Source organism: Rhinolophus sinicus, linkage group LG02 (assembly GCF_036562045.2).
Source record: "Rhinolophus sinicus isolate RSC01 linkage group LG02, ASM3656204v1, whole genome shotgun sequence".
NCBI lineage: Eukaryota > Metazoa > Chordata > Mammalia > Chiroptera > Rhinolophidae > Rhinolophus > Rhinolophus sinicus.
In genome coordinates this window covers 59,781,402-59,808,725 of record NC_133752.1, presented here as the reverse complement: position 1 = coordinate 59,808,725, position 27,324 = coordinate 59,781,402, and the positions used below count along the sequence as shown (strand labels likewise).

General features: G+C 35.4%; 1 protein-coding gene across 1 annotated transcript; it reads right to left on the bottom strand.

The window, feature by feature from the left end:
- Positions 1-86: 86 nt before the first annotated feature.
- On the bottom strand, positions 87-25,542 carry LOC109436822 (UDP-glucuronosyltransferase 2B31). Its single transcript, XM_019715657.2, has 6 exons — positions 24,783-25,542; positions 23,021-23,169; positions 11,940-12,071; positions 9,912-9,999; positions 8,816-9,035; positions 87-594 (listed from the first exon to the last, which is right to left on the bottom strand). Exons 1-6 carry the CDS (start codon positions 25,504-25,506, stop codon positions 315-317), a joined length of 1,593 nt encoding a protein of 530 aa, XP_019571216.2. The 5' UTR covers positions 25,507-25,542; the 3' UTR covers positions 87-314.
- Positions 25,543-27,324: the final 1,782 nt, after the last annotated feature.

Sequence of the window (27,324 nt, the reverse complement as noted above, 5' to 3'; positions counted from 1 at the left end):
AACACAGTTAAGCTTAGTTATTTTTTCTTTCTTTTTTTTTGGTATGACTTTTGTATTAAAATAATAAATTTTAGTATATATCCATATAGTTTTATTTTTACTTAATTTCTTTGCCAGTTTGTATCTCTGGCATGACATATTTCCAACTCTTAAATCGGTAGTAACTTACTTGAAAATAAATTTTAATTTGACAAGCTAAATTGTGAAACATTGTTCTGTCACAGGAGGAAGGGATCCTAACATCACAACTTCTTGCTGGAATATACTGGTGGATCCCATCTGTGTGGCATACTAGCCTAAATCCTCAGATACAATTACTCTCTCTTCTCTCTCTTTCCTGTTTTAGCAAACTTCTGGCAACAGAACAGACAACATTTTGTGATGACAAATATAGCAGTTGCCACACAAGCCAGTAGAAACCCAATCACATCCAAAGAGTGGTACTGGAACCAGTTGAGGTCATAGGAGGCTGGCCGCAGGTGTTTGGCTCCTTTGTGGCGCATGACAAATTCAATCCAGAAGATTGCTTTATCTAAAGGTTTCATTGGTTGATCATGGTGAATTCTTGATAATTTCATAGCATTCTCTTTGTAGCTAAAAGACAAACAGAAAGACACCAACATTGAAATGTGGTTAATTTGCTTAATAGTATCATTCCAATGAAAGGTTTTGTTTCAAAATAATGTCACAGAATTGCAGAAGTTATTTTTATTTGGGTCTTCATAGATGGTTTGGTTTTTACATTGGAATTTTGTGATGACAAGTATTTTACAAAGTAAAGAAGGAAGATAAGGTGGGAAACTTAAATCTTTTTAGCAGAGCAAATTAAATAACCTTTCTAATGGCTATAAGTGTGAACGAAAAAGGGTCTATATAGCAGGCCTGACTAGCTCAGTGACCAAAAATAACCATGCGGAATGATCTGATCAGACTGGGCAAGTCCTGGTGAGGAGTCACATCCCAGACCTAGTGAAAGGTTAATCTTTACCTTAATGGAGCCTGTCTATTGTTTTTATAAACCTAGGATGCCTTACCTTTTGGTTATCAGAGTGATTTCTTTTCCAGATGCCTTGGAAGCACAACCATAGGCACCAGAGACCAATGACCACAAATTTCTCATTGTTGTCTTGTTGCCCGCATACCATGACTACTTACTATAAATGTTACACGTTAGCTATCCTGTATCTACCAGCACAAAAGAAGTTTGTATCTCTGCATTTTACTTTGCATCCAATCCTAGTGATCTCTCCTACCTCCACTTTGCTTTCTCCCTCCTCCTAATCTACCACTAATAGATTTCATGTGACCTTCCTTATGTTTTCTCCTTTAATTCCGAATATATAAAACGGACTGACAAACTGCCATTCTCTGGAACATTTTCTCATTCGTTGAGATTTTTCTTCAAGTCGGTTCTCAGTTATTAGCTCAAATAAACTCTTAAAAATTTTTTTTCTGTAGGTTCGAAATTTCTTTCGTCATCATAAGTTGCATGATCAAATGCAGTTTTAGGATGATGCTTTTGAGTTTTAAAGAGCAATTGTGTCAGGGTGCGAGGAACGCCTCTCACTAGTCCCTGTGCTTCTAGTGTTCTCTTCATAACTGTATTATCACTTTCCACTCAGTAGCCAGAATGATACTTTTTTTTAAAACAGATCAGATTATAACCCTACCCTGTTTCTAATTTCCATCTGGCATCTCAAGTCATATGATAAAATGCAGTTTATGATGATGCTTTTGAGTTTTAAAGAGGAATTGTGTCATGGTGGGAGGAACACCTCCTCACTAGTCCCATAACTGTGTTGTCATTTTCCACCCAGTAGCCAGAATGATATCTTTTTGAAACACATCAGATTATGACACTCCCCTGCTCAAAATTTCCATGTGGCTTCTCATCCCATTTAGAATAAATTCCAAATCTGTTGTTTGTCTTACAGGACCCTACGTGGTATTAAAGAGAAAACCACAGGCCCTAAATTATTACTCCTGCTAAAAGCCCATGACACCCATATAAATTTTAATACCTGATTTAATCAAAATTCCAACCTCTTCCAGAAATATCTTAATCAGTCTGGAATTTTGTGGTCAACATAATGAGCTACTCTTACTCGGGCCCTTTCAATGGCAAGGATTTTATCTTGTAGAGAAGAGACAGTCTACGTGATGAAACCTATGCCATTCCTTTCCTGGAAAAAATATATTTTTGTCTGAAAACAATCCTGTTTTTTTTTTTTCTTTTTTTAATAAATCCACTGCCACACTGTTCTTCTTATAGCCTTTCCTTTTTGTACAACCCCTCAGAAAGTCCTTATATTTTTTTTATCAGATGCAGCCTGCTTCATGAATTGTTTAATAAATCTAATTATATCTTAAAATTTACTGTGTTGAATTTTGCATTTTGAAAGTTAACAGACCCCTGGCAAACTCTTTCCTACCATTATGTCCCATGCACACTCTATTGTAGGCACATTGGCCTTTAGGCGGTTCACTGAAGCTGCCAAATGTGTTCCTACCTCAGCACCTTTGCACTTTCTCCTCACTTTGTCTTACTTGGAATAGTCTTCCTACAACACTCCAAGGCTACTTCTAAATTCTGATGGAGGCATTGGTGTCAGTGTCACATCTCAGACAGGCTTTACCTGGACACACTAAGAGCACCCCTTAGGCATTTCTTCTATTTTTCTTTTTTTTTTAACCAGATGTTGCAATACATGGGATATATTGCTTTAGTATGATTTCAAATCCACTTGTTTGTGATATGTGAAGTTTTAATGCACTTGTTTATGACAAAGACAAAAACAAAGTTGCTTTGCTATAAGAATGAAGTAAATCATTCCTGATGTCATCCTTCTATACCTGGTGTTCTTTGGTAAGCAGAGGGCCCCCCCCCTGGGGGCTTATCAGTAAGGACCTGTGGAGAAGCAACTGTGACAAGGGGACAATTAGACCATAACCACTAAGTGTGTGAGCACTATTTGAGAGTTCCAGTTTGGGGAGGTGACTCTTCACTACTAACCTAAACTCTACAGGACCCTTGGGACATTCCTTCCTGTCTTGAAAAGCTCCTCTTAGTGGTGCTAAACCTCAGAACCACCCTGTGAAAGAGCTCAGCCAGCCTGCCAACACTGGCATCTTTGTGCCCTAGCAGCCTGCTCAAGCAGCACGGGACATTTACTTTAGTGCTGGATGATGGAAATCAGGTCTTGGTTGCTGACTGTCAGCAGTGCCTCCTGTCAACTGATGGTCATTGGTGCCAATTCAACACCAACAGGAATCCCTAATTTGGGGTGCAGTGAAGAGGAAAACTGTATTCAATGCAAATAGCTCAATAGTGTTATAGCTCAATTATGAAACAGCATAGCTATGAAGTGGGCCGGAGGCCAGGCCCCTCTCTGGCTAGATAGCTGTGCTCTGCTCCTGTTAACTCCACTCTGCCATGAGCCGAACTGCTCCCCTCTACTCTGCTCTGGAGAGGTATTTTCGTTTCAGCTCTAGCTGGGAAACAGTCTTCTGACTTCCTTGGAAAGAGAGAGTGTGTTCGCAGAGCTAGAGGGGAGCTGACTTAAATAGTTAGAAGTTCCTACCCATGGTCCCTGATTGGTCCATCCAAATGCAAATGGAGACTTCAGATCCTCACAGTTTGATTGGTTCAAAAGACACTGTCTTGATTGGTCAGAATGGAGTCACTGTGGTCAGTGAAGATGCCTGATAGGATATAGCTGCCCAGCTCTAATTGGACTGGGAAAGCCTCAGTCCTATTGTTTGAAATATTATTCCAGGAACTGCTTTATAAGGGCTGGCTTAGATGGCAGGAACACAGTGTAGGCAGGCGGTTTAGTGCAGGAGGGAGGCTGCCTAGTACAAGACTCTACCCAATGTGCAGCCCATGCAAGAGACCTTTCTGTAGAAATGGCTGCCAGACTCTGTTTTTTTTTTGTTGTTGTTTTTTTTGTTCGTTTGTTTGTTTGTTTTTAATTTCAGCCCAGTTAGCTACCTGAAGCCCTTCTTAGTAAGTATCTTCTTTTTAAGGGTCCACACTCAGCTGAAAAAGTACAACTCTTATTAAATTTGGGCTTTATTCCTCCATCTCCCCTTGCCTGGAACAACAGTATGATTAATTGGTCATTTATTTGGTATGTATTATTTCTTTATTTGGTTTATGAAAACGTTTTCCTGTATTGGCTTGTGAAATTATTATATTTCCCAGGGGGAACCAGTGCTATATAAATTCCTGGCAAAGACAGAAATCAGTCTAGTTTGCTGCTTCTCCAAAACAAAACAAAGGAAAACAAAACAAAAGGAAAGAAAACATTTCTAAAATATGACTTTAAGTATAAAAATCTAAGAAAAATGTACATATCCTATGTAAACAGCTCAAAATTTTATAATTACCTAGAACGTTGTCATGAAGTAAATATAATAATGCACCTACTCTTAGATACTGATACAGGATACCACAAACTAATAGAGGCTCCCCGTTTTCTTGGACCTTTTAGTCACTAATCCCTTCTACAAACTAACTACTCTAATTACTATTAGCATCACAGATTAATTTTTCTCATTTATATATTGTAATCAAGTAGTAATAAGTCCTTGTTTTTTTCTTTTCTGAAGTAGTTGTTGGTTAATTCCAATGCTGTATGGTATCCAATGCTGTATCATCTGTCAGTACCACAGATTATTATTTCATAATGTTCAATGGACATTTGGATTGTTAAATTTTTTTGGCCATTTTTACTAATTCTGTTGTAAATATTCTTGTATGTGTCTTTTGGTTTACATATTTACACATTTCTGTTGTGTATATACCTAGAAGGGAAATTGCTTAGGAGAAGGTTCATGTATGATTATGATTTCTATTGACTCTGAACTATTTAGAAATATATTGCTTAATTTTCCAAATTTAGAGATATTTATTTATTTAGTTAGTTAGTTTAGGGTTTGTTTAATTTTTTTTTTCTTAATTCCTGACTTAATCGATTCTGGTCTGACAATAATATCTATTTTTTTTTAAATAATATCTTTATGATTTATAAAATTTCCAATACTGAGTCTTGGTTTTGCCCCAGTAGGTATGTTCACTTCAATTAACTATTCCTTATGCTGTTAAAAAATACATGTTCTCCACTCTTGTATATATCTCAAATAGGTTGCACTTTAAAATTGTGTTTCAGATCTTTTATGTACTTATTTATTTTGCCATTTTTTCAATGTTATAGAAAAAATTCTTTAAAAACATACTATTATGGCTACAGATTTATTTTGGTTTTTCTGTTTGTCTACCTTTACTTTTTTTTTTTTAATTAAAGGTATTGGGGATATTTGTAAAGTTACATAGATTTTAGGTGTACAGTTCTGTAATACATCATCTATATATCAAATTGTGTGTTTACCAGCCAGATTCAGTTCTCTTTCCATCACATTATTTCATCCCCTTTACACTCATCTACCACCCCCCTCTTCCCTTACCCTCTGGTAACCACTAAACTATTGTCTATGTCTATGAATTTTTCTTTCTTCATTTGTTTTTCTTGTTCGTTTGTTGTTTTCAGTTTTATATACCACATATCAGTGAAATCATATAATTCTCTACTTTTTCTGTCTGACTTATTTCACTTAACATTGTAACCTCAAGATCCACACATGTTGTCACAAATTGTCCTATTTCATCTTTTCTTACTACTGAATAATATTCCACTGTGTATATATACCACAACTTCTTTGTCCATTCATCTATCGATGGACACTGGTTGTTTCCATGTCTTGGCCACTGTAAATAAAGCTGCAGTGAACACTGGAGCACATGTGTCTTTATGGATAAATGGTTTCAGATTTTTTGGGTAGATACACAGGAGAGGGATTGCTGGATTATATGGCAATTCTATTTGTAATTTTTTGAGGAACCTCCACACTGCCTTCCATAGTGGCTGCTCCAATCTGCATTCCCACCAGCATTGCATGAGGGTTCCTTTCTCTCCACAGCCTCTCCAACACGTGTTACTATTTGTCTTGTTGATGATAGCCATTCCAACTTGTGTGAGGTGATATCTCATTGTGGTTTTTATTTGCATTTCCCTGATTATTAGTGATGTTGTGTATTTTTTCATATGTCTATTTTTCATTTGTATGTCCTCTTTGGAGAAATGTCTCTTCAGGTCCTTTGCCCATTTTCCAATTGGGTTGTTTTTTTGTTGTTGAGTTGCATGAGTTCCTTTTATGTTTTGGATATTAGCCCCTTATTGGAGGCGTTGTTTGCAAAAATCTTTTCCCATTCAGTTGGTTTCTTCTTTAATTTGTCGATGGTTTCTTGTGCTGTGCAGAAGCTTTTTAGTTTGATATAGTCCCATTCATTTATTTTAGGTTTTACTTCCCTTGCGTTTGGGGTCAAATTCATAAAATGCTCTTTGAACCCAAGGTCCATAAGTTTAGTACCTATGTTTTCTTCTATGCAGTTTATTGTTTTAGGTCTTATGTTTAGGTCTTTGGTACACTTTGAGTTAAATTTGGTACACTGTGACAGATAGCAGTGTAGTTTCATTCTTTTGCACATGGCTTTCCAGTTCTCCCAGTACCATTTATTGAAGAGGCTGTGTTTTCTCCATTGCATGTTTTTGGCTTCTTTGTCAAAAATAGTCTGTCCATATTTATGTGGGTTTATTTCTGGGTTCTCAGCTCTATTCTATTCTATTGGTTTGTGTGTCTGTTTATCTGCCAATACTATGCTGTTTTGATTATTGTTGCCCTGTAGTACAAGCTAAAGTCAGGGAGTGTGATACCTCTAGCAGTGTTCTCGTTTTTTTTTTTGTTTGTTTTTTTTTTAGGATTGCTTTAGCTATTCAGGGTTTTCTGTGGTTCCATACAAATCTGATTTTTTGTTGTTTTATTTCTTTTAAAAATGTCATTGGGATTTTGATGGGGATTGCATTAAATCTATATATTGCTTTGGGTAATATGGCCATTTTAACTATGTTGATTCTTCCAATCCATGAACATGGACTGTCTTCCCATTTCTTTGCATCTTCTTCAATTTCGTTTTAAAATGTCAACACTTAATAAAATAGGTATAGAAGGAAAATACTTCAACATAATAAAGGCCATATATGTCAAACCCTCAGCTAAGATCATAATTAATGGTGAAAAAATGAAACCCTTTGCTCTACATTCAGGAACACGACTGGGCTGTCCCCTATCACCTCTGCTGTTCAACATAGTATTGGAAATCCTAGCCAGAGCAATCAGGCAAGAAAAAGAAAGAAAAGGCATCCAAATTGGGAATGAAGAAGTTAAATTGTCACTTTCTGCAGATGGCATGATGCTATATATAGAAAATCCTAAAGACTCCACCAAAAAGCTATTAGAAACAATAAATGAACACAGTAAAGTGCTGGCTACAAAAATCAACTTACAATAGTCCATTGCCTTCCTATATACTAACAATGAAATCTCAGAAAAAGAAATAAAAAAAATAACAATTTCTTTTGCAATTGTAACAAAAAGAATAAAATACCTAGGAATAAACTTAACCAAGAATGTGAAAGACATATATACTCAAAACTACTTTTACTTTTTTACTTGTGAATTTATAAGTAGGTGTGTCCAGTTAAGAATTTGTAGTGTTTTGAAAGGTTAACCTATTTATCATCATCTTTATTATTACTAGTGTTTCTGATCTACTGTGCCTGATACTAGTATAGCTACATCTTTTTATGGTTACCGTTAAAATAGATCTTTTTTTCTACCTTTGTACTTATAATCTTCTTGTCACATCTATTTAAGCATGGCTTGAAAATAGTATATATTGTTAATTTTTAAAATCTTGTCTGACAGTATTTTTTAAAAGTAATTTAGTCTATTTTCATTTGTTGTAAGTACTGGCATCTTTACTTATATTCACACAAAATCAGAGGTAGCAATATTCATAACAGGCAAACATGGAAATAACCAAAGTGTCCATGGACTGATAAATGGATACATAAAATGTGCTTTATCCATATCATAGAATGTTATTCAGCAGTGCAAAGGTACAACAGATAAGAAACTCAGAAACATTATGCTATGTGAAAGAAGCCAGTTGTAAATGACCACATATTATATGATTCTGTCATTATGAAATGTCCAAAAGGACTAATAGGGACAGAAAGTTTATTAATGATTGTTTGGGCATGGGGGGATGGGAAGTGACTTCTAAGGCATATGACATTTCTTTTTGGAATGATGAAAATATTCTGTTTTTTTTTTTTTTTTTTCATACCCTCAATCAATTTTAATTCAAGGAAGAAATTAGGGTTAACATTTCCCAGATAACAACTTTATGGTGATGGTTTCATAGCTGTGCAAACATTACATATATTAGAATTTTATAATTTTAGCTATGAAATTTTATGATATGTAAATAATATCTCATAAAATCTGTTAAAATGTTTATAATAAAATCAAGTTTTTGAGTGTAAAGAGATTATAGTTTCAGAAATTTTAGGAACTGAACGGAAATAATTTATGATTTTTCTTGTAGTTCATTCTTTCCTTTTGTGGGTTCTATCGTATTTTTTAAAATGTGTTCTTTTACAATCACATATAGAACTTGACATTATTTGAGGAGAAAATTGTTGCACCAGTTGGCTACCCATTAAATATATGGGGTTAAAAATGCAACTTTGAAATCAATGTGTGGTTGAAAATAAAAGTAGATTTAAGATGTTAAGTTACGTTACTGTCAAAATTAACCTCTTAAAAATGGGACGAAATGCATATGACAAACTCATATTCACAAAAGCACCTATCTATAAATACATCTTTTAAAATAATTTGTGATACTCACAAGGGGTCATTAATGACTGTCTTCAGTGCATTGAGCAAATCTGTACTTGACATTGTGTTGAAGTACAAACTGACAGCTGCTCCTTTGGCTTCTACGCGAGCGATGTTATCAGGTTGATCTGCAAACAAAGGAATGCCCACCATGGGGATCCCGTGGTAGATCGCCTCATAGACGCCGTTGGTTCCACCATGAGTTATAAAGGCTTTGGTTTTTGGATGACCTAGGATTGGGTGAATTTCAGCAAATTATTAATTATAGTATTAGACTAAAATGAGAATAGAGCAATATAAAGTACTGAAAGAAGCAGTGTATTCTAGATAACACATTATTATACACATAAAACTGCACTAAAATTTCTTCCAGTACTCAAAGGAAGAAGCACATAAGTTAGCTGGCAAAGTAAATGAAAGATACATAGAAGATACGTGTGTGACTTGAGACTTAAAAATGAATATAAGATAGCCTGGTGAACAATTTGAAAAGACTGTGGTGGATTATAAAAAAATAAAAAAATGCATGGGGAAAAAAGAGGGAGGGGAGTATGTTAAAATGTATCCTCTTAATGAAATAGTGAAGTCACTGAGTCTGATATGTAGGGTGTCAAACAGCAGGAAATGTAGTGATGATGTATAGGAGTCAGAGGAAGGAAAAGCTACACATTACAATGAAATATGCTATTACTTTGGAAAGAGGTTTTGAATTTTTCTCTGGAAAAGGGAAACTCAATGGAAATAAAAGACAAGTGGTCATTTTTCAGGGACACCCGTCACCCTTACAGTGGGTTCAAGGATTAGTGTAAGGAGAGAACTAAGAGATAGGGTGACAATCCAGAAAGTGTTGAAATAGCCTCTGTGAGAGGTAATTATGCATGTAATAAAGACAATTTGTTTCTGGTCATAAGGAATTTGAATGTGTATAATAAGATGCCAACTGTTTTAGCTGATGATTTCCCTCTAGGGCTGGGAAATACATAAGGAAGATAATTTATATTTTTGAGGTTTTCAATAAGAAATGTTTAATAAATGGTTATTTCCTGATGAATTATTTATCACTCTGGTTAGATTGGCTCTCATTTCAGTGTTTTCCAGAGTCTTACCAAGAAGGTCATTCTGGGGGATCCATTTATAGAGCCGAGTATTTGCCCCTAAGGTATCTGGTTTTTTGCCATCAAATTTCCATATAACCTGTTAGGGTAAAGAAAATAACTTATTCCCATAGTCAAACTACAAATTTATAGCGTGTTAGATTCTAAATAGATTAAGAGACATCTAGTTAACTCCCTTACATATTACAGCTAAGGAAATAAGGACAAGAGATGTTAGATAATGAAAATGAATACAACACTGATGTAGGAGGAATACTCACATTACATGTACTTATTTTTGTATTGAGTTGGTATGAATGCAGTGTTTTACATTCAGGACAAATGCGATTATCAATGACCATGTCAAGCATATAAAACATTTTAGGTAGTCATGTAATTTTAGTGCAAAAACAGTAGCAAATTAATAATTTGAACTTATATTTTGTTTTAACTATTGTTTTACTAGCTCTTTTCTTCCGGATTTAATATTAAACTGTTTCTTTCTTTTTGAATGATGAGAGAAGTGCTTTACTTATATCCACTAGTTCCATAAGTTATTTTATTAGAGTTTTACATCTTTTGATTTACAAGATCAATGCAATCAGCTCTGTGTGAGAAGTAATTCTGAATTTTAACAATTTGTAATGATAAATAATTTCTGCTTCATAAATATGCTGAGCTTCTTTTAGTATACTCATTACAAACTTACTGTTTGTAAGAAAAATTTCAAGTGGTAATTTTTATATCAATATAGAGTTATCACTGTAGATAGGATTGAAAATTCTTAAAATATAGAAGAGCACATTGGCACTTCATAAAGGACAGTTTAGCAGTAGAAAAAGATCAAATATGATGATGCCAAATTTTATTCGCCATACTGTTAACACTTCATGATGTGCTACATTGACAGCATTGATTAATATGGTTAATTAATCATAACTGGCCAAGCCATTTCCAGGCTCGATAACAAAATTAGGTATTGATTTTGGAATTCCCAAGCAATCCTCATAAGCTGGATTCTAGTTTAAATATAGTTAACATCTGTTGCTTTTGAGTGTTCATGTAACTTCAGGTTCTCAGCAAACTAGCATGGGTGATACGGAGGAAGCTACATCTGTTAGGAAGTTAAAGAGTAGTTCACAAATACCCAGAGACTGCAATTTTATACGTTAGAAATAATTTCCTACCATATTTTGTGTAGAAGGGATCATCTGAAACTGCCCCATACCAGACTTGCTTCTGGTTGACTCCATTTTATATTTATTTCTCCTTCTTCAGTCGGGGGAGTTACTCCGATTGGTTAGAAGCAGAGTTGTGGTGGGCCCACATTTTATAAAGCATATGGTCACTTTAAGGGCTGGACCCACCTCCATCTTTTGTTTCATGTCTTCCTGCTTCAGACTTTAGCAGGGCCCAGCCCACCAGGGAGGTTTTCTCTTTCTTTTTTACAGGCCAGTTTTTTTCTTTATCAAAATCATCATGGCTGTTTTGGGTACCTGGATGCAGCTTCCTAAGCCTTAGACATCCTTTCTCTGAATAGCACCCTGAAAAACACAGGGCATAGGCCTATTCCAAAATTCAGGGGAAGTAAGAGAGGCCTAGATGACCTGGCCTAAAGGGCATGTTGGCTTTCTGACTGTTATCAAGTCCTGTTTAATATTACTGTGAAAATTTAACTCCTTTCTGAGAACTTCTGTAGTACTTATAGTACATTCAGGAATCCTTCCAGGAAAAGAGACAAATGACAGGACAGAATTTGGTGATATGTGTGCCTAGCTAGAATACCATTATGATACCAAACTTTATGCTGTATTTCATAAATGCACTTCTTTGTCATCACAATTTTAATGCCAAAGTTATTGTCAATCAAAAACATCCTCTTTCTTACTGTAGCATCTGTCATGTATATTTTGGTTTTTAAATTGCTCTCTGAGATGAATTGGGGCTATCATAGTAGTTTACCTTTCATGAAGAAAATTTCTGTAATCCGACTCTACAGAGTTTAACACACTCACTAAAGAGTTTTGTACTTTATCTAACCTTTTGTGGAATCTGGGCAAGGGCTGATGCAATCACATTGGCCCTTTCTTCTGTCATGTTACTGACCATTGACCCCAGAGTAAACACCACAATACCGTTTTCCTTGGAGCTCTGGGCAAACTCTTCCATTTCCTGTGGAGAAAGAATTTGGTCCATCACAAAAAGAGTATCAGCACAGTGAATACTATTGAAAGGAGTGCTACAAACGGCTAAAGAAAGAAAATCAAGAATTATCAGGAATCGTTAGTATACTACCTGGTTTATTTTTCTTTTTTAAAAAAACTGTGGTAAAATACGCATAATATAAAGTTCACTATCTTAACCATTCTTAAGTGTACATTTCAGTAATATATATATATATATATATATATATATATATATATATATACTTATGTAAGGTATGTAGACTACTAAATTTCATAAAACAAAAAGTAGAATGACAGTTGTAAGGGACTAGTGAATGTGGGAAATGGAGGATTACAGAATAATGAATACAGTTCCAATTAGTAAAATAAAAGTTGTAGATACAGATTGCAAAACAATAGTAATATAACCATTCTTAAGTGTAATCCTCCATTTCCCACATTCACTTGTCTCTTACAACTATCATTTTACTTTTTGTTTAATGAAACTTAGTAGTCTACATACCTTACATAAGTGGAATCATACAGTATTTGTCTTTTTGTGAGTGGCTTATTAACTTAGCATAATGTCCTTAAGATTCCACTATGTTGTAGCGGAGTTTCCTTAGTTTTAGGGATGTATTAGAATTTCCTCAGTTTTAAGGATGAGTGTTATTCCTCTACAGACTCCCTGACCCACAAGAAAGACAAGTGTGTTATGGAGCAAAGGAAGCCAGAAATATTGCTGGGGATAAAAATGACAAAACTGAGACTGTCGCTGTTCAGGCACTTCATGAGAAGGCAGGGTTCTTTGAAAAGACAGTGATGCTAGGAAAAAAAGAAGGCTACAGGAAAGAGGGGATATCAGATACAAGATGGATTGACTCCATCAAAGAAACCATTGGCTTGAGTCTAAAGTTGCTGAGCAGGGCTGTTGAGGCTAGGATTCTCTGGACATCATTCATAAGGTTGTCTGGGGTTGGAGCTGACTCAACAGCACATAACACACAGTATTGCATTGTGTGTAAATACCATATTTTGTTTATTGATTCATCCATCAGTGGACCCTTGGGTTGCTTCCATCTTTTGGCTCTTGTAAATAGTGTTGCTATGAAGATAGGTGTGGAATTATCTCATCAGGATCCTAATGTCATTGTTTTGGATATAAACCCAGAAGTAGAATTGCTGGACCAAATGGCAATTCTGTTTTTAATTTTTTGAGGAACCTCCATTCTGTTTTTATCAGTGGCTGTTTTTAATAGACCCAATCCCTCAGTTCCTGTGGTGTATACAGTAGATATTAGTTTGAATTCCTCTATTACGTATATTTGTGCAAACATGTGTATGTTCTTGTGTGTATAAGAAGAAATGAAATAGAGTCAGTACACATTATTGAAGAGGAAATGATCTTAGATAAGATTATATCCAGACTCCTCATTAATGATTTATCAATTCCTAATGTAGATTCTTGGAATGAGGCTACACCGCAGGATCTTAAGTTACCTTTAATTCTTACTGTTATAGTTGTACTAAATGTGCTTATTCCTGACATGTTTTCTGGAGAATTGTTTTTGTTTACTCATTAGTATTTTATTTCTTTGACTATGAGTACTAAGGAAAAGTTTGTCATCATTAGGATGGTTTTATATCTTTCTTCCCTTAGCTATGATAATTTAAAGCTCACCTTAAAACCTTTGTCAGATTTTTCCAAGCTCTCCCCCTGCATCACTTACCAAAGGTTATCAAAGTATAGTTGATATATTATATTAGTTTCAGGTATACAGCATATTGATTTGACATTTATATACCGTACCATGAGATATCTGTGATAAATTGAGTAAATCATCTATCACTGTACAAAGTTATTATATTACTGACTGTATTCCCTATGCTGTCCATTACATTCCAAGGACTTATTTGTTTTACACCTAGAAGTTTGTATCTCCTATTCCTCTTCTCTTTTCCCCCCCATCCCCCTTCCCTCTCCCCTCTGGCAACCATCAGTTTGTTTTTTATATCTACAAGTGTGTTTCTGTTTTTGGTTTGTTTTGTTCTTTTTAGATTACACATATGTATCATGTGATATTTGTCTTTCTCTGTCTGATTTATTTCCCTTAGCATAATTGCCTCTAGGTTTGTTCTTTCTCAAGGTATCTTTGGCTATTTGGGATCTTTTTAGGTGTCATATGAATTTTATGGTTATTTTCCTGGATCTGAGAAAAAATGCCATTGGAATTTGATGGGGATTGCCATGTATCTGTAGATTGCTTTGGGCAGTATGGACATTTTAACAATATTAATCCTTCCAATCTATGAGCACGGTATATCCTTCCATTTCTTTATATGTCTTCAGTTTTGTTCATGGTTTTGAAAGTGCAAGTCTTTCACCTCCTTGGTTAAATTAATTTCTAAGTCTGTTCTTTTTGAGCCATTTTTAAAATGGATTATGGTCTATATTCTTCTGATAGTTCATTATTTGTGTATAGAAACACAGCATATTTAAGTACATTACTTTTATATCTGACAGGTTTATTGAATACTCTTATTAGTTCTAATAGTTTCTTTGGTGGAGTTCTTATGGTTTTCTATATATAGTATGTCATCTGCAAATAATGACAGTTTTATTCTTTTCCAATATGAATGCTGTTTTATTATTATTTTTTTTTCTTTTTCTTGCCTGATTGCTACGGCTAGGAACTCTAATACTTTGTTGAAAAAAAGTGGTGATAGTGGGTATCCTTCTTTTGTTCTGATTTTAGAGGAAAAGATTTCAGCTTTCTTCCATTGACTATGATATTAGTTGTGAGTTTATCATATATGGTCTTTATTATGTTGAGGTATGTTCTCTCTATAGCCACTTGGTTGAGCGTTTTCATTATTGTCCAATGCTTTTTTTTGTGTGTCTATTGGTATGATCATGTAATTTTTAACATTGGTTTTGTTGATGTTGTGTATTACATTATTTTGTGGAATTTGAACCATTCTTGCATCACTGGAGCACAGTATTCCACTTGAGCATGATGTATAATCCTTTTAATATATTGTTGTATTTGATTTGCTAATGTTTTGTTGAGGATATTTGCATCTATGTTCATTAGTGATATTGGACTGTAATTTTGTTCTTTTATAGTGTCTTTGTCTGGTTTTGCTGTCAGGATAATGCTGGCTGGCTTCATACAATGAGTTTGGGAGTGTTATTTCCTCTTCAATTGTTTGGAAATGTTTTGAGAGGGATAGGTATGAATTGTTTGGTAGAATTAAATGTTTGTTGAATTCGGCTGTGAAATCATCTTGGACTTTTGTTTGTTGGGAGTTTTTTTAATTACTACTTTTCTTGCTAGTAATCAACCTGCTGAGATTTTTTGTTTATTCCTGGTTCAGTCTTGGAAAGTTGTATGTTTCTTGAAATTTATTTGTTCTAGGTTGTCCAGTATGTTGACATAAAATTGGGCATAGTATTCTGTTATGATGCTTTATTTTTCTGTGGAGTTGGATGTAACTTCTCCTTTGTCAGTTATGATTTTATTTATTTGGGCTCTCTCTTTTTTCTAGATAGGTCTGGCTGAAGTTTTATGGATTTTGTTTATCTTTTCAAAAAACAACTCTTACTTACATTGGTCATTTCTATTTGATTTTCAGTCTGTTTATTTTCACTCTGATATTTATTTCCTTCTTTTCACTTTTTCAGGCTTTTGTTTGTTTCATTTTTTTCATGACTTTTACATGTAATGTTAATTTATTGAATTGGGATTTTTCTTCTTCCTTTTATTTTTTCTACTTAGGCCTGTATCACTATGAATTTCCCTCTTGGAACTGCTGTTTTTGCATCCCATAGATCCTGGAAGGTTGTGGTTTAATTTTCATTTAGGTCTCAGGTAGATTTTGATGTCCCATTTGGTTTCATCTTTGACTCATTGTTTGTTTAATAGAAGCTTTTTTAGTCTCTATGTGTTTGGGTTTATTACAGTTTTCTTTTTGTAATTGACTTCTGATTTTATACTGTTGCTATTAGAAAATCTTTTTGAGTTTATTCAGACTTGTTTTGTGACCTAACATGTGATCTGTTCTGAAGAATGTGCTATGTGCCCCTATAAAGGATATATATGCTGCAGTTTTTATATGAAATGTTCTAATCCATTTGGTCTAATGTCATGTAAGGCCATTGTTTCCTTATTAATTTTTCTATCTGGATGATCTATTCATTGATGTAAGTTGGTTGTTAAAGTCCCTTACTATTATTATTGCAATACTGTCAGTTTCTCCTTTTATGTCTGTTAATATTTGTTTTGTATACTTAGGTGTTCCTATTTTGGGTGCATAGATATTTACAATTGTTATATACTCTTCTTGCATTGTCCTCTTTATCATTACATAATGCCCTTCTTAGTCTTTTTTATAGTCTTTGTTTTAAAGTCTATTTTGTCTGGTATGAGTATTACTACCCTGGTTTTCTTTCACTTTTGTTTGCATGGTATTTCTTTTTTCACGCTTTCACTCTCAATCTGTGTATGTGAGTCTCTTGTAGTTACCATATAGATGAGACAGTTTTTAAAAATCCATTCAGCTATCTTTTGACTCTTCATTGCATCATTTAGTCCAGTTTTATTCAAAATAATTAATTATTGATAAGAATGTACTTATTGCCATTTTTACATTTTTTCTTTTTTTTTGTAGTTCTCTGTCTTGTCTTCTTGATCTATCCTCTTGGTATGCTGGTTTTGTTTAGTATTTCTTTGATTCTCTTTATTTTTGAGGTATTATTTGTAGATTTATGGGTGGTGGTTACCACGGTTCATATATACCAATTATTATCTATAATTGGTATTTTGCTATTACGCATTGAAGCTCAGAAGCACTCACAAAGAGCTACATTTATACTTGTCCCTCCATGTTTTATGTTTCTGACATATTTTATCTTTTTTATTGTTGTAGTACCCTAAACACTTATTGTATTTATAGTTAATTTGGTACTTTTGTCTTTTGAATCTTCATACTTGCTTTTTAAGTGGCTGATCCACTGTGTTCATTATATATTTGATATCCAGTAAGATTTTTTAATTTTACATATTATTTCTGGTTATGGCCTTTCTGTTCAGCTTAAAGAAGGCCCTTTAACATTTCCTGTAAAGCTGTTTTATTGGTGATGAACTTCTTTTACTTTTACTTGTCAGGGAATCTTTATCTCACCTTCCATTCTGGATGAACCTTGCCTGGTAGAATATTCTAGGTTGTAGGTTCTATTTGTTTAGCACTTTGAATATATTCTGCACTACCTTCTATAACATTTCTCCTGAGAAATCTGCAGATAGCTTCATGAAGTTTCCTTTTTATGTGAGTAGTTGTTTTTCTCTTGCTGCTTTCAAGATTCTCTCTTTAAACCATCAACAAAACAAAGAGGCAACCAACCGAATGAGAGAAGATATTTGCAAACAACACCTCTGATAAGGCGCTAATATCCAAATATATAAAGAACTCATACAACTCAACACCAAAAGAATAAACAATTCATTTAAAAATGGGCAGAAGAGCTAAACAGAAACTTCTCCCAAGAAGACGTGCAAACGGCTTACATACAAACATACAGATATATGAAAAAATCCTCAACATTACTAGCTATTAAGGAAATGCAAATCAAAGCACAATGAGCTATCACCTAACACCTGTTAGGATGGCTGTCATTAAGACAAGTAATAACATGTGTTGGAGAGGTTGTGGGAAAAAAGGAATCGTCATACACTGCTGGTGGGAATGCAAATTGGTACACGCACTATGGAAAACAGTATGGAGTTTCTTCAAAAACTCAAGTATAGAATTACCATACAACCCAGCAATCCCTCTCCTGGGTATCTACCCCCAAAATCAGGTAACATTTAACCATAAAGATATAGGTACCCTTGTGTTCATTGTAGCATTATTCATGGTGGCCAAGACATGGAAACAACCAAAGTGTCCTTCAATAGATGATGGAATGAAGAAGATGTGGTACATATATACAATGGAAAAGTACTGGACCATAAGCAAAGATGAAATACTGCCATTTGCAATAACATGGATGGATATTGAGATTATCAGGCTAAGTGAAGTAAGTCAGAAAAAAAATTCAAGAAGCATATGATTTCACTGATATGTCGGATATAAAACTGAAAGCAGCAAAGGCATAAGACAAACAACGAAACAAAAACTCGTAGATACGGACAACAGTTGAGTGGTTACCAGAGGTAAGGAGGGTAACAGGGTAGTAGAAGAGGGAAGAGGGTGTTAAATATATGGTGATGGAATGTGAACTCACTCTGGGTGGTGAATACACACTGCAATATATAGATGATGTATTATAGAAATGTATACTTGAAACATATTATTTTACTAACCAATACCACCCCAATAAATGTAATAAAAATTTTGAAAAAGATTCTTTATTTTTTGCCACTTTAATTATAGTGTGTCTTGGTGTGGATCTCTTTTGGTTCATCTGTTTGGGACTCTCTGGTCTTCCTGGATCCAGGTCTGTTTCCTTCCCCAGGTTAAGAAAAGTTTTAGCCATTATTTCATTAAATGGTCTCTCTCTCTCATTTTTCTTTTCATTCTGAGACACCTTCAATTCAAATGTTAATACGCTATGTTGTACCTGAGGATGCTTAATCTATCCTTGTTTTTTAAAATTCATTTTTTTGCTCTTTTGATTGTATAATTTCTATTATTCTGTCTTCCCACCTGCTAGTCCATTCTTCCCTGTTATTTAATCTGCTGTTGATTAGTACATTTTTCACTTCAGTTATTGTATTCTTCAGCTCTGATTGGCTTGTTTTTGTTTTTTCTAACTCTGTTAAAGTTTTCACTGTTTTCTTCTATTCCTCTACTATATTTGGCAAGCATCCTTATGACCATTCCATTGAATACTTTATCAGAAAAATTACTTATCTTTGTTTTTTAGGATTTTGTTTCTTTTCTGGTTTTCTTTATTTGTACTTTCATTTTGGTCATATTTCTTTTTTCTCCTAATTTGTTTTATTTTCTATGTTTATTTGTATAAATTAGATGGAACAGCTGCCTCTCTCGAACTTGATGGAGAGGCCTTGTGTAGGAACAATCTCTGTGTAGGCTGTGTGTGCTGGGTGGCATTGGAAGGCTGGCTGGAGCCAAAGTGTTGCTTGAGGCACCGGTGTGCTCTATACAGAAGGCTAGTCAGACTTGGGGCAGAACATGGGCTTGGTTTACCAGGGTGCATGGCTCTGGGGGCACCTTGTTAGGCGGGCTGGCCTGGTTTGGAGCAGCCCAGGGGACGTGGCGATAATGATGCCATGGCAGTCCGGCTGTGTAAGCCTGGCGTGGGTGTGGGGTGAGCAGCCTAAGGCACACTGTGGTGGCCTTGCAGCTCGACTAGAGCATTTGAACTGCATTACTGCCCATGCTGTCTGTGTGGAGAGGGAACATAAGCATTGGTACTCACTGGCACCTCCAATCCCACAGAGTTCCCACAGAGCCTGGAAAGTTCTCATGATTCCCCAACCTTCTCTATGCAGTCTCTCTCTCTCTCATGTGCTGTGCACAAGCTGTTCCATCAACCCTCAGTCATTCTTCAGGAGGAATTGCTCTATATGTGGATGTATATTTGGTGTGTTCATGGGAGGATGTGAGTTCAGGGTCATCCTATGCCAACATCTTAGGACCCTCTCCTTAAATCCCTTTTATAAGCTAAAGAATCACTGTAATTCATGAGTCTGGTATTACTGTCTGGAATTTCCATGAAATAGCCCCAAGATGCCTATTTATAATCCAGAAATGTATTTGTACAGTTACTTATTTGAGTGACTGCTTTTCTGATTAGTTTACATATGACAGCTTTTGCCCTGAAATCAGATTGCAAAATAGACTTGCTAGTAGAATGTTCTGAGTGTCACTGGCTGTGAGGGGTCCTCATCGTCCCCTCACTGAGACCCCAGGGAGCACCTGCGTCTCAGTGGGGGAGTTACAGCTGTGGTTACCCCCTTGAGTAGCTTAGTTCAAACTGTAGAAAGTTCCTGGTGAAGTCAGGGTCACCTGGAATCGTTTCAGAATTATTCTGACTTGTGGCTCCCGATACTTGTCTGTTTTCAAATTTTATTACGTTCTGTACTTGAAAAGTTCCTCGTTGCTCAATGTACTTCTAAACTCTGCCCTGTCCCCAAAGAAATATGCAAGTGCCAAAAATTTCATGGGTTTCTGGTTCCAACTTTATACTAATCTTTTTTTTTCTTTTTCAGTCCAGTCCTGCTGTTTTCTATTGTTTATTTCTCTTTCTCTTTGGGAAATAATGATTTAACCCTTCTAAAAAATGGTTACCTCTCACCCTAATCATTGTTTAGTGTTTTTGTTTTAATTGAGTTGAAATTGACATATGACATTCTGTGAGTTTAAGGTGTTAGTGTGGTGTTGACTCATTTGTATATTGCAATAAGATTTCCATTCTTGAGTTATGCAACACCTCTATCATGTCACCTGATTATCCCTTTTTGTATTTGTTGTGAGAACATTTAAGATGTAGTCTCTAAGACATGTATGTAATAGTATTGTTGACATGTAATCACTATGCTGTGCATTATATGTTTAGAATTTTATAATCTTTGAGTTGCATGTTTTAGCCTTTGACCAATATTTCCTCAGCTCCCCTTTTCCCCCTTTCACCAGGCCATGGTAACCAACATTCCACTCTCTGTTTCTACGAGTTTGCCCTTTTTAGACTGCACATATAAGTGATATCATACATTATTTATATTTTGCTGTGTGACTTATCTCACTCAGCACAATGCCCTTCAGGTCCCTCTAAGTTGTCCCAAATGGCAAGATTTCCTTCTTTCTCATGGCTCAATAATATTTCATTGTGTGTGAGTGTGTATGTGTGTGTGTTTCACATCTTTACTTACTCATCTGTTGACAGTAAGTTGTTTCTGTTTATTGTCCAATGTGAATAATGCAATAAACATGGCATTATGGATGTATTTTTGATATATTGTTTTTCTTGGATATATACCCAGAAGTGTGATTGCTGCATCATATGGTAGCTCTATTTTTATTTCTTGAAGAAGAATCTTCCTACATAGTGGTTGCACCAAATTTACTTTTCTACCAACATCGCACAAGGGTTCAGTGTTTTCTTGTAGATCACTGAGTTAACTTAAAAGAGCTATTTTGAATTTTTTATCAGTGAAATCGCATATCTCCATGTCTTTATTTGGTTACTAGATAATTATCGCAAAATTTGGTGATTTCGTGTTTCCTTGCATTTTCATGTTCTTTGGAATTTTGTGTTGCTGCTTTTGCCTTTGAATTAGCAGTCACCTACTTCAATCTCTACTAACTGCTTTCAGGGTGGAAACGCCTTTTGTCAGTCTTGCTGTACTTAAGGCTTTCTCAGACCTTGTAGGAACATACCTGCTCCGTGCTTCTTGCTCCTTCCTTCGTGTGGAAGAATTAGTAAGCCTGTATGTTTACTCTCTATCCTGCAAAGCACCAGGCCAGATGCTGACTGCCTGCCTTTTGTTTTCCTGAAGGTGGCGCTGCAGCTCAGGTTTGTAGTTTGTCTTTTGCCAGAAAACCTTGGCCTGCTTTCTGGTCATGCTCCCTAGCCTCCTATCAAATCTTGCTCTTCTTGTGGCTGTCCTTGGCAGCATGTACAGGGAGCTGGCCACAGAGGGGAGGAGGTGCGGGTTTGGAATGCAGTGTGCTGTCAGTGTCCACAGGCTCGTGGAGGGGATCTGCAGGAGAGGTTTTCTTTGTGGTTTGTGGTCAGCCTTCCTGTACGAGTCCAGAATGTAGTCAGGAGGAACCATGTCTCTGTAGTGCCCTCTGGAAATCTTGTATGTCACTCTCCTGATCTGCTTCTTCTCATCAGTCGCTGAGCTCCAAATTTAATACTGTGGATGCTGTGAGAGAGAAGTAAGCCTTTCGGAAGCATCCTGCATAGCTGGAAAAGCTGGGGGCATCCACTCAGTAGCTGTCTCTTTTCCCTACAGGAGAAACCATGAGGCTCTTTCTAGCCTTAAATTATGGTGGCTTACGTGATGCTCGCAGTCAAACTTTCTTCTTACAAACAAGAACGCATTCAAACTTATATATTTTGTGGTCCGACAGAGTGCTGGAACTTCTCTTCTGGAATTCTGGACTTCCACAAAAGCACTCTAATCCATAGGCCACTGCCCAAGGTAGGGTTCTGTAGCTGCTCGTGGACTACAGCCATGAGGGGCTGGAACCAATTCACCATCTCCTGTAGGTATCACAGCTGGTACTGGAATCTTTCTGCCTATTACCTATGCATAGGTTGGCAAGACTTTTCCCAGGTCTCTTGGCATCTATCTGATGCTGGATCCTCCAACTCCCACTTTTATTCATGGATAGATGGCAAATTTTTGTGTTGCAGGGGGACAAAGACGTGGGATGTTTATGCTCACTTACGGCAGATTGCATCATCAGTCCTGAGGTACTAGGATCCATTCCCATGGGATGTTCTCTAGCATTATAGTAGCATTGTTCTTATTGTAATACTTTTCACACAGCTTTGAGTCACTTGCTTATATTCTATGCATATCTTTCCAAGTAGAATATCTGGTGTGTGGGGGTAAAAAATGTGTCTACACTGCTTCTCTGCATATCCAGTTCTTTAAACTGCACTCCTGCATTATGCTAGTTACTTTAAAAATACTCTTTGAATTAATGGCTGGTACTTTCTTATGTGTTGAATAATGAAGGCCTTAATTTAGCTGACACTATTTCCAAAGTCTCCCGAGTGCAACAGTTTATTCTGTAATGATAATGAAATTCAGATTCTTGTTCTAGATAGAAATATATGAGCTTCTAATTGGCAGGTCACTCTACCCAGATTCTTATCTCTCTTTCTCATTGTGACCAGATATTCTAAATAAAGAACACAGATGCTTTCTTACTGAAAATGCAAAGTAAACAGCAAAACATACATGAATGGTTTACCTTAGGAAGGGGTTTAGCAGGTTTGCAGTGCAGTCCTCCAACAAATTCAAAATGTGGCAAGTGTGGGCGGGGAAATTCCAAATCCCAATAGGTTCGAATGAGCCACATTTCAGCTTTCCCTATTAACTCATATAATGTTGTGGGTCTTCCTGAAGGGAATAAAGCAGACAAAAGGTTGAGGAAATGAGAACATTGTGATGTGAACATACCACGTAATTTTGTAAAAGTAGCTTAGAATTATGTAGTCAAAGATATTTAAATTGTCTGTTGTTTTATAATAGAAATATACATGCATATATACATATGTATATGAACAACATATGTGGCCTGACAATTAAGTTTGCGAACTCAACCTAGAAAAAGTGCTACATACCTCATTGCTGAATATCATTATGGTCACCTTCGAAGTACTCCCCTTGGGAAGCTGGGCATTGATGCCAGTGCCTAGTCCACCCTTTAAAGCAATTTTGGAACTCTTCTTCTGGAATGGCCATCAGAGCTGTCTTCTATTACCTTTGATGTCCTGAATGTCATCAAAATGACTTCCTTTTAATATTTCCTTATCTTCAGGCAAAGAAAGGCGTCTTGGGGGCCAGATCAGGTGAATACGGAAGGTGTTTCAATACAGTTATTTGTTTACTGGCTAAAAACTCCCTCACAGACAGTGGTGTGTGAGCTGGTGCATTGTAGTGATGCAAGAGCCATGAATTGTTGGAGTAAAGTTCAGGTAGTCTAACTTTTTCATGCAGCCTTTTCAGCACTTTCAAATAGAGACCCTGGTTAATGTTTGTCCAGTTGGTACAGATTCATAATGAATAATGCCTCTGATATCAAATAAGTTTAGCCACATCGTTGCAACAAGTTCGCAAAATTAGTTGTGAGACCTTGTATATATAAGTGTATAATCTTTCATCTCTAAATCACATCAGTACATTCACAATCATGAAAAAATGATTTAACCTAAGACACTATAGAATTAAACATGCATTTGTTTACTCTGTAAGCTACAGAACTAACAGATGCAAATGTAAATAATGATTTCAATTCCTCAATGAATTAACCCTACCATAGCCATGGAAACACTTTTCCCTAGAGTACTTAGTCTAGTTTCTACAATTTAGTCTAGTTTCTACTATTTTTAGATCCCAGATTTTTCTTGTAAAGTGTGAGGTTTTAAGAATGTGGCTCAATTTCTTGGCCTGTAACTGCATTTAGTTCATGTTAGCTTAATAGTAATTTTTCATTGATAAAAGTATTTTTAAATAACAGCTGGAAAATTTTCATAAAGTACAGTAATAGATTTGCACACTCTTAATTTTGGCTCATTTTGTCTTTAATGAAGGGACAGTTTACAAAAAAACATAGTTTAGTAATTTATATGTCCATTTTTTGATAAAATTTTAGGTCTTTGAACTCATGATTTGTACGTACTTAGTGAAGGAAGGTGAAATCATTAGAAACCTCAAATTATAGATTCCTGATCTGGGATAAAGCCACTATATCTCTCTCTATTGTGAAGGAATCCTTCAGGTAATAGGGCAAAATTGCTTAGTTCTTAAACTAAACTATACAAGAGGAAACAGTTCCTCAATGACCCTATAATTTGAGCATTTCCATAATACTTGTGACACTGAAAGATCATTTTATAATTTTATCATTTTCCTTATAAAAGACAAATTCCCCTGACTTAATATTTATACAAACACTTTCAAGGCACTGGAAAAGTAAGAACTTCATGCTACCAACTAAAAACATGACTTACCTAGTACTTCGCTGTAAAATTGATCCCATTTCTTCTCATTAAATGTTTGGAACCAGAAGTCAAAGTAGAGCACATATATCATATTTTGTACCCTCTCCATGAATGTCATTTGATCACTTAATCCTGACAAAATAATAGGTACATAGGATGGAGGGGTTGGAAGTCCTCCACTATACTTTTCAATTGTGTTGCCTGGAAAGAAGCGGAGACTGTATACTAAAGGTATTTTAAGTATCTCAGCCAGCAGCTCACCACAGGGTAGCACAGCATCTGCGAAAACGATGTCAAACTTTGATTTTTGTAATTTTGCCATAAGTTTCTTGTTTAAAATGGCATCTTTACAGAGCTTTTCAGTAAATTCAGAAAATTCTGCAAATATTTCTTGCGTTAGTGAAAAATAAGTCCAAAGTGTATCTTTTTTCCGATCATATGTCCATTTGTTGATCAGTCGCTTGACAAAAGTCGAAAAATCATCTTTTGTTAAAGATGTAGGGTAAACCTCAAATTTAATAGCAGATGGTTTGTTGGGATCAATAAGGATGGAAGATGAAGATGCCAGAACAATCACTTCATGGCCTCTTTGGACAAGTTCATCCAGGATTATCTTCATATTGAGCCAATGGCTGTATTCCGTGGGCCACACCAGCACCTTTCCACAACTCCCTGGGCTAAAGTAAGAACTCAGCTGTAGCAGCAGCAGAACCGAAATCCACTTCATAGACATCCTGGTGGAATATAATGATTCTTTTCAAATCACTGTTCTCCTGCTGTCATTGCTCATGCTTATATCCAAGGAGAAATCAATCAGAAAGTTAAAATATAACTTCCTACACCTCAAAGTAAATATAAAACGGAATATTTTTATGGCAAGTAGACAAACACATAAAGTTGATAATCTCTTTCTTATATCAATGTTTTTAATGTCTACAAGTGCTATTACCCAGCTAAGAGTTAACCTTTCTGTGCATACCCCTGAATTATGTAATATACAGAGGGTGACAAAAATATGTATACACATTTTAAGAAAGGAAAAAACTATATTAAAATCACACTCATGGTAAACACTTTGAGCACCTCTTGTAACTGCAGAAGTTAAACATGACTTGTATTCATCTTTGTTATCAGTATATATTGAGTTTACAATTTTAATACAGTTTTTTTCCCTTTTAAAATGTATACTTTTTTTGGAAATCTGTGTATATGAGTACAGAACCATAAAAAGCGAGAGGTGATTGTGTCTGTAGTCTCTTTTTCTGAAGAACTAGAGATAAAGCTATTTACAGCTCACTCAAAATTTCCTGGATGATGGTTCAAGAGATTTTTCTTTTTGAATAAAACTTTGTTGACATTTAATCCACACACCATTCAGTTGATGAACTTAAAAGGTACAATCATGGTTCATAGTATATTCACAGATTTGTGCTACCACCGTGATGATTATATGAAGAATATGTTCATACCCCAATAGAAACCTTTACCTTTTACATGGTAATCTCTAACTTCTGACTCCCCAGACCTATCCAACCATTAAGCGAGTTTGTGTCTCTACAGAAATAGAGTATTTCCTGTAAATGGAATCATGGAAGATGTAGTCTTTAGTAACTGCCTTCTTTCACTTAACATAATATTTTAAAGTGTTATCTGTATTGTAGCATGTTCAGGACTTACCTGTTTTCATTGCAAGATAATATTCCATTATATGGATATAATACCATATATGGTATTACATATGGTATTATATGGATATATGGATATACCACATTTTGTTTATTCATGTGTCATTTGACAGACAGTTCCCCTCCCTAATTTTTGGCTATTATGAATAATGTTTTTTTTAACATTCATGGGTAAATTATGAGTGAATGTATTTTCCTTTCTCATGGGTATACACCTAGAAGTAGAACTGCTGCATCATATGGTCTCTCTGTTTAATCACTGAGAAATTGGTAGTCTTTTCCAAAATGGCTACACCATTTTCCATTTTTACTAACAATATATGATGGTTTGAGTTTCTCCATATCCATACCAACACATTATTATTTGTCCCTATAATTATAGCCAAGCTAATTGGGATGAAGTCATATTTCACTTTGGCTTTGACTTATCATTTCTGATGCCTAATGATGTTAAGTACCTTTACATGTACTTGTTGATGACTTGTATATTTTCCTTTGAGAAATGTCTTTTCACAAACTTTGTTACTTTTTAATTGGGTGTTTGTTGTCTGATATTGACTGTAAGAGTATTTTAAATAATGTGTAAATTCTGGATATAAATCCTTTATATGTATTGTATACAAACACAGCTGATTTTTGTATATTGATTTGTATCTTGCAAATTGACTGTGTTAGAGTGTTCTTGTATTTTTTGGTGGAGTCTTTAAGTTTCTCTACCTTTAAGACCAAGTCATCTGCAAACAGATAATTTTCTTTCATTCTTTCTGATTTGGGTTTATTTTATTTTTACTTTTATTTTATTTTTTAATCATCTGGGTAGAACATCAACAAAATGTTGAGTAGAAGTGGTTAGAATAAGTATCTTT

Bases quoted from the DNA above. Each gene is read 5' to 3' on its own strand.
- LOC109436822 (XM_019715657.2), bottom strand. From the start codon at position 25,506: ATGTCTATGAAGTGGATTTCGGTTCTGCTGCTGCTACAGCTGAGTTCT. The intron at 23,170-24,782 runs GTAAGTCATGTT...TATTCCCTTCAG, and splicing joins ATTTTACAGCGAAGTACTAG to GAAGACCCACAACATTATAT. The intron at 595-8,815 runs GTGAGTATCACA...TTTGTCTTTTAG, and splicing joins ACAGTCATTAATGACCCCTT to CTACAAAGAGAATGCTATGA.